Consider the following 8,601-nt stretch of genomic DNA (forward strand, 5'->3'; position numbering starts at 1 on the left):
ACTAATGAGTGAGTCCTGAAAATAACTCAAACAAACCAAAACAAATTCTCTACAGAAAATGGGTTAAAAATCAAACTCATAATGTCCAGCATGTTGTCCAATTATCCAATCAGGACACACCTCCTAATGAAGGCACATGAAGGTGAGGCTCAGTTATTCCCTGATTTGGAACAGATTAAGATGTGCTGTGGTCGACATTTTTATTTGAATCAATTGTTTCATGAACAAGCCAAGTGACCAATAAGGGTATTTCAAAACGCATATAATTAACATAAACTCTTTAGTTTTAAATTTGGTAAAGGAAGTAAAGACTACATTTAAAATGTTATGTTTGTAGGAGTAGTGTCATCATTTTAAACATCAATTACGCACTAATAAATTATACAATCATCAAAGAATCGTCGTTTTCAGTTGAGTCATTTAAGTTAACTTTTTTTCATAACATTATTTAAGGAGGGGAAAATATCTCAGTTTTAATAGTCAACATGATTTAAGCTGTCCATAATCAATAACTAAAGTAAACATTTTGTTCTTCAATAAGAGCCCAAAGTGCATGAACAGAAAAACTGAGATTTATTAATGCGGATCAGACAGTTACTGTACAGTGAACAGTGTTGGAGTCGGACCAGTCCCTCTCTGTGTAACACACACACCTCTAACGCGACTCCCCACCTGCTCTTGTAGGCGTTACAAATGAAATGAATTTGAGTGGATTATAAATTGGCATCTGTCCTCTCTGCGACATTAAATCATCAGTTAAAAAATAATTATGCTCTGTGCTCAGGATTACTTTTAAACAAACGTACATCTTGAAATAGTGTTTAAAATATCAACATTGTGTTAGTGCACATGAGACAACTTGCCCACAGTTTACATTTAACCGGTTGTAGGACTTTGAATGATGAACGATTGTGAAGAAGGAATGTCCTGGAAATGCAAAACACATGGGATTCAATGATTCCTTTTTCTCCCTGGCCATGATATTGATGCATTTCCACAGAGGCCGCCAGTGAGAGGACAATGGTCGTACTGGGGGGCTCTCGGTGGAAATGTGTCAAGCATACTGCTGAAAATGAGATTAAGCAGATCTGTCAATCAGATGACATGGGGACGGAGCAGAGGGGACGCTCTTATCGCACCGCAGACACTCTCCGACATTACAAACTGTCAGATGGCTTCTCTCTCCTCAGGCAACGGCTTCAGTCATCAACAGAAAAGGCAGCCATGTGAAGAAGAAACCATTTCAACTTCAACCACTTAGCTTACAGTGCAGAACACACAAGAACATATACAGCCAATTACACACTCACACACAACTACACATGGGCTTGGTCCGAGTCCAAAGGCTCATTTCAGTGACAACAGCAGTGGATAATCAATGGGGATATTTGGCACCTACACTGCAGCGTTCTGCTAACACAGCACTAACATACATGTTAAAGCTACACAGACTTTTTGGCAATTTCTTGTTATTTTTCAACCGAGTACACATACAATGAATCATCCTTGTGTCGTGGCTGTGGTCCTCAATCCTAATATTGTTATTAGCAAGCAGCAATGTAGTAATAAGTAGAACATGTATGTTGTTTGTTTTCATTTATTTAGTTCTTAAAGTTAGTAGTCCCTTGTTGCATTAATGTCAAGCATACATGAATTTATTTTACTGAGAGAATTACCTGTACATAAATAAAGCTCGCTACATTTTAAGAGTTAGGGTTTATAAGTTCTCAATTTCAAGAAATAACTAGTTGGCTGGTAACATTTAATACAGTTTATTCTGAATAGTTAGCACAGCAACTGAGCACAGGAAAGATTCAGGTATAAACATGCCTAGTTCAATCTTTGTGTAAACAATCAATTAAAAATGGTGTCATTATAAGCAGACAGAGGGAATCAAGGTGTTGGCACAGCTGTGCAAAATGGCCTGAGACTGCTTGGCAATGACGGGGGGGAACGTGCAGCTTAATTTTGCTTATTTATGCTTTGCTAGGTGTTTATTTAGGGATGGACTGTGCTTTGTAACAGATACTTTAGAGCATACTGAACGTTAGAGTTACCTAATTTAACGCACTGGCTCTATATCTACAGGGAAGTTGGATAACAGTAACAGGTATGAACAGGTACTTTGAGTACTTTCTGTAGGTGTTGTCTGCACAGCGTTACGTAACACAGGCAGGTATAATCAGTTCCTCCTACTGTGATGGATTATCTAGATCAATAAAAGCCTTTTTTAAAGCCTGTAAAAATAACCAATGCCAGAAATAAATCACAAGTCCTTTTACCTCCAACTATACTGCTTGTTTGCACACTCCAAAGACAAACTGTGCACTCTAAAACAATAACATTAACAAATGAATTTAAAAAACATTTTCAAATTTACAACCAGTTATTTAAAAAAAACATTTTGGAGACATTCACTCAAAAAGAGCCCATTTCTGCAGGCACCACAACTGTGAACTAATGTATGGCTGCATGCGCGTTTAGTGATAATTCACACCATGAGTTCAACCCGTGACATCAAGCTCTCTGCAGGCTGTCACTGTGGGTCTTCAGCGTTTGGACTCGACCGACTGTGCTTACCAACATCTAGGGAGTTGACATTCAATTTCCAAACGGTAAAAAAAACAAAAACAAAGAACTTTTCTTTTTTTTCTGAACTGTACAAGATTATTACAAAAATCAATAATTAGTTATACATATTTATATGACAACATTATTAACGTTATATTACTATAAAGAAATACAACTTTTTGTGTTGTTTTTGTTTAAGACTGAATGCAGTATTCTTTTTTCAGAGTGCTGTAGCTTTGCTGCGCTGAAGGTCTCTACATATCTATGCATTAAACGTGTAATATATCGGCACCTGTAGCTGTTTCACTCATTGAAAATATTATGTAAATTGTGAGACTGATTGTAATTTTCAGCTACACAAATCCTAATTTCACACAGATAAATGAACTAACAGGTAGCAATATCTGGTCACAAGGCGGAGCTAAATAATACACCAATAAGAGCAATTGTGTTTACCCAGCTTTCCTATAATGAGAACTCAACAATAAACGTGTAGATAACGGCTGCTGAGCCTCATGATGATCCACCCTCGCCTGTCACCTGTGACGTTTACGTTTTGTTCCCTCAAACGTAAACATTAAGTGAAACAGGAAGCAGTCATCCGCCCATTTCCTCCCTCATATTTTCAGCTGTTTGCAGTCCAAGAAGCTGGCGAGCTCTGCGCTGCCACCTGCTGGAAAAAGAATACTGCATTTCTCCGCCGCTTGTTCCTTCAACTTTTGTTCCTCAGCTCTAGTGTGCATCCTGCAGGGAAAGGAGATATGGAGGGAGGGTTTGTTTAGGCAGGCCCCTCCTTCGGAGAGGAGGGGGCCTGGGACGTGGAGCTGGAGGAAGAGGAGGAGGAGCTCTTCAGGGAGCCCAGAGTTTTGCTGAACCACGAGTTCTTGGCTGCCTGGATCTCGTTCATCAGGACCCCCCGCTGGTGCTCCAGCTCCTGCAAAGAGACAGAAGTTTATCATTTGTTTAGCTCCAAGTCTAACAACATGTGATCCGGACTGTTCAGCTGCTAAACATATTTCCATCAGCTTTAAGCACTTTATGGCAATTGACAATTCAAAAAGGAAGCCAGATAGTCTTTTCAATGCAGCTGTGTATTCTGATAAACACTGAATGGCCCGTCTTCTTGGTGTATCAACTAAGTTTCAGCAGCTGCATGTACTTTTTTTATGGATTGGGTGGAAGGTTTTTTTTTGTAGTGTCTCACTTCTTTGTTATGTTATGAATTTAAAAGTTTTGTTTTTAGTGAAATGTATGAAAAACTAGTGGTTGGATTGTTACAAAATGTAGTAGGTGTCAATGTACCCTTCAGAAATATATCTCAATTACAGTATGATCATAGAGTACAATACTGAGGCTCCTTCCTCGGGTCAAGTTTTGTATTTGTCCAATACTAGTAGCTTTAGTATCAGCCTTAGCTGTGCTTGTGTTCTACACGTGTTAGCCTGCTAGCATGCTACAATAAGACAAGTTAAAATGCTTGTGTTTTAAGAATCAGCAAAAAAATCTGCATTTTGACTTATTTACTATGCGCATGTGGAAGTTAGCATTTAGCTTCAAGCGTTGCTGTACCTAAATAAAGCTAGCTAGCATGAATATTACCTTGTTTGTGTTTGGTGTCTATGTTTCTACCTTTTTTACACACTTTCTTTATATACTAACTTTAAATCTTCATATTATATGCATTTTCTGAGGGAGTAGTGCCACAGCCTTGACATCTCTGTTGCTATTTGTATTTCCACCCCTGTCCTCCATGGTGTTGCTCACCTGCATGCGGCACTTGGCCTCCACCAGCTGCAGTTTGGTCTGAGCCAGCTCCAGCTCCAGATGCCTCAGCTGCTCCTTCAGTCCGTCCTTCTCCTCGTCCATGGGTTCTGTGGATGTGTGGTCTCTCCCGGGGGACGAAGCCTGGAGGGACCCCAGGGTCGTGAACAGGTCCCTACAGCGGTCACAGCCCATCACTTTACTCTGCAGGGGCACACAAACACGCAAAGGCGTTAGGTTGGTGGGTGAACACACTGTATGGACATGTACAAATATATGCTAAAAATAAGTGCTGTGCTAAAACAAAGTAATACATCTGGTGTGGAAGTACACTTGCTTATCTTGAGTTGAAAGTAATATCTTGGTGTTTTTAGTTCATTTATCTTTGTACTTATGCAGACCCCTGCTTAATCTAGACAGTGATGTATCCGTGTAAGAGCAATATGCCTTGATGAAGACTAAAACTAACTTAAAAGAGGACTTGGAGTGTGTTTCCTTTATTTTCCTGGTGGATGGGACTTCATAGGCAGAGCCATTAAACATATTTGTTCACACTATTCCTGTCATGTACTTATTGCCCAAGGAAAGTTCAATCCCCACCTGATCCATTTCATCACACTATATTCCCGGCTCAACCCTTTTAATCCAACAATCTGTGTTGGGTAAATATTTTATACACAGTTCAGCCAAAGCTTACATTAATGAGACCATATTTACACATTACCCAACATTGTTTTCTCCAAATCAGGTTTCTTTTCTCTCAGATCCATCTCATATAAGTAGTATTTATTTATATGTTAATGACAGTAATTCTTTAAAAAACGTCTCATGACTGCAGTGTCAGGGTCCTGTGGTTCACCAACCATCACCGAGACACACAGGAGAAAGTGTGACATTAACACTTGTATACGGCATTTCTTTCCTGAATAAACTGGAAAAACATTAAAGACTGATCTCTTCTTCAGGATGGATAAACTGCCACACCTACCAAGCGAGACGTTGCATGTCTGACGGGGGCTAAACGAGCCACCTGGGATCATTTGTGCAATCGGGTTCTTTATTAGTGTAATAATGTTTCAACCTGAGTGTGTCCTAACAGAACAATGCTGCAAAGAAACATGTTCCCTAATGCAACAAATGGTGGTTTTAGTTTAGGTTTGAATGTCTCCCTAACGTGCATCAGCTGTTTATTACAGTGTGATCTCACCCTGACGATGTCCAGCTCTTCTTTTGTTGCCGCCTGCTGTTTTTCCAACCGGGTGCTTAACTGGGAGCATATCTGAAAAAAGGAGAGGAAGTTTGTTTATATAGTAGACAACACATTTAAACTCAACTGTACTTTAATTTCTTTATTAAAATACACATTGTACAAACACCAATGTAAATATGCTTGAGTAAGCAAAAAGGCTAATTTTAAAACTGTTGTGCACGGGATAAAAAGCCTAAAGGAGTAAGGCAGGCATGATTCAAGAGAAGACATTCAGTTAAGTTTATTTTACTCTTCAATAAAACTCAGCATTATGATATTTTCCTTAAAAATAAATTTCACATACATATTTTCACATATTCAAGAAAAAACATCCATGTTCTTTGGGTTTCATCTGGTGTGTAGTGCAATCTGTATTACCCTGTTACTTTGTGTTAACAGTTACTATTAGTTGGGTATGAATGGTCAGAGTGACACTAATCATTTACTTTGAATACTGTACAGCAGGTGGATTTATTTAGGTTATTGAAACAGTCAAACCTGTTTGTATTCAGCGATGATCGCTGTGGTTTTCTTGATCTCCAGCTCGGCTTTTTCCAGCTCCCTCCTGAACACTTCCTTCAGCTGGGAGAAACAAAACAACATGACAAATACATTGAAGTGCACACGAATGAGAACGGTGAACACAATGTTTATGCTAATGCGAATGTCAGGGCTTTGGTAAGAATCATTAACATTCACACATCAGTATCTCATTTACAAAACATAATATATGACTTTAGCAATGCTGGCTACTTTTATTATAAACCACCACTCACAGGAAAGGTTGTGCTTGGTTTTAAAGGTACCCTAAAGGTTACAACCAATAGAGTCCATACATTTTGTTTGTGGTTTGTTTACGCTCTTGATCAACACAACTAATGAGTACCATTTCAATTCAGATTTTTTATAGATAACTCTTTTGGATTGCTTCTTTAACTAGCACACTTATTCTGTTATGACAAGGCGACTTATAGTCAGTAAAGCCACCTAGGGATACATTTGATTTGGTCCATAACTAAAACTGATTTAAGTAGTGTGTTATTACTTGTGCATTTCAGTATTATAGCTGAACAGTGAAGCCCTTTGGCCAACTTCACAGGAGACACACTGTTGCAACATAAAGAATTGCTCAAATCTGTGTGTGTTATTACCAAACTAAACTCCACGATATTCAAGCATTGACTGCAGAGATCACTGAGCTAATTAACCAACGAGGCGTGTGGTTTGTTAAGGCTGAGCTTATACAGAGAGTGCAGGTGATACCTGGGCCGTCTCCTCCTCCTGTTGTCGTTTCTCCTCCTCTGTCTCCACCAGTCGTTGCTTGGTGCTCAGCAACTCCTTGTTTAATACATCGGCCTTGTCCTCGACCTGCATGAACACACACAAACACACACACCAGAACATTCATTAAACAACCAATCTGCAACTGTAGCACAGACCCACCAGAGTGCACAAACACATTCAGAACTTGACACACTGGAAAATGTGCACTTTCATCATCTGTACTATTTTACTCATTAATACTTTTCTACAGGCTCATTTAGAACTGTCCAGTACAGCCAAAGTAGTCAATTGCTTATGAGCACCTTAACAAAAGCTTTTGAGGAAGAGCATTTAAATCTGTGTTGCAAAACTTTTACCTATCAATGAACCTCTGTTAGATTTAAGCCCTGTCCAAACGAGTTAACACAATAGCCGCATTCACACCGCAGGACTTTCCCTGGTACTTTGGTTCTTTAGTTCCGTTAGTACCAATAATGTTGCGTTCACACCGCCGGGACTACTCAGTGCCGGGAACTCTTTTGGCCATTTTCAGTCCCTGCTAGAGAGGTGGTACGAACCTGGTGATAAAAGAGTGCCAATTTCTATTCTATTTCTATTGGCTGGGCGAATTGCAAACCACGCCCCGTTAGACTCTGAATTTTTTTTGTTAGGCAGCCTTTTTTTTCCTCGCTACAAAACCACATCCACACCTGAGCGAGTAGTTTTTTTGTACTTTATTTTTGTAATACTCACTGTTTTGTGTACTACCAACCGCCCTTGTCGTCCGACACATTCGCGACGCCAAGCTCCCCTCCTTCCTGGAAACAACATTCAACCCGTCCCGTAAAGGAGACGTCGAGCCTTTAGTAACAATGTCTCGTTCTTCTGTTTCCGTCCCCTTCAAGGACCGACATTGAATCGTGTCCAATTTTCATATTGAAAGAACCTAAACTCTTGAACTAACAATACCATCATCGTTAAAAAGATATGCCAAATTGAGGTTCATGTCCATGCTGGCATTTAACCCTTACAGTGTCATAACAAACTCCACAACATGAAACAGAAACATACCGTACATGCCAAATGTGTGTCTGCCTACGGTATTTATTAGATGTATACATGTTTAGGTCACATGAAGAAGACTTGCGAAAGTTTAAACTAGGCATATTTTACTTCTTTTACACATCTCTTTTCGACTCGCTCTCCTTCTCTCTCAATTCCGGGTCCTATACCTTTGGGAAATTTACACCCTGCAAATTTACTACTTGCGTCGTCCATGTCGGCGGAGACGACGGTTGTTTCTTAAAGGGAAACTCTCTACCAAATACGGGTTCGCAGGGGGAGGTGGGGTTTTACTGTAGTATAAATGGATTTGTGCATCTCGACACAGTTTACAATATATAGAGACTAACTATAACGGTACAACATTTATACTGGTAAATCACTCTACAATTTCTCGATCTCTTACGTTCTACAATTTCTGACTTTGGTCAGATTTTGGGTTACTGTCGGTTACTAATTGAAAGGTGTGTTTGTTGGTCGGTTTAATTTGGCGTGTAGTTGTCCTTTATTTACGGTAAGAGTAAGACTTCTCGTTCTCGAAAATGTACACAAGATTTACCACACAAACACTAGCATGACAATTTGATGTTACTAATTAATTTGTCCACGAGGTCGTTTAGTCGAATATGATAAAATATGTAATAACATTAATAACACACCACACACACACACCACACAACACGACCACACCACCA

The 8,601-nt window shown here is 39.5% G+C and overlaps 1 protein-coding gene across 2 annotated transcripts; it reads right to left on the bottom strand.

Moving 5' to 3' along the window:
• Window positions 1-550: 550 nt before the first annotated feature.
• LOC104965724 (rab GTPase-activating protein 1-like, isoform 10) lies at window positions 551-6,972 on the bottom strand. Of its 2 annotated transcripts, none has more exons than XM_010794730.1 (5): window positions 6,845-6,972; window positions 6,080-6,160; window positions 5,540-5,611; window positions 4,336-4,536; window positions 551-3,505 (listed from the first exon to the last, which is right to left on the bottom strand). In XM_010794730.1, exons 1-5 carry the CDS (start codon window positions 6,953-6,955, stop codon window positions 3,350-3,352), a joined length of 621 nt encoding a protein of 206 aa, XP_010793032.1. In that variant the 5' UTR covers window positions 6,956-6,972; the 3' UTR covers window positions 551-3,349. The 2 variants fall into 2 exon arrangements, with proteins under 2 accessions (XP_010793032.1, XP_010793031.1); XM_010794729.1 differs by having other exon boundaries at window positions 6,080-6,163.
• Between the last annotated feature and the right edge of the window lie 1,629 nt (window positions 6,973-8,601).

The sequence above is a fragment of the Notothenia coriiceps genome, unplaced genomic scaffold (assembly GCF_000735185.1).
Source record: "Notothenia coriiceps isolate Sejong01 unplaced genomic scaffold, NC01 NC01_scaffold00037246, whole genome shotgun sequence".
Lineage (NCBI taxonomy): Eukaryota > Metazoa > Chordata > Actinopteri > Perciformes > Nototheniidae > Notothenia > Notothenia coriiceps.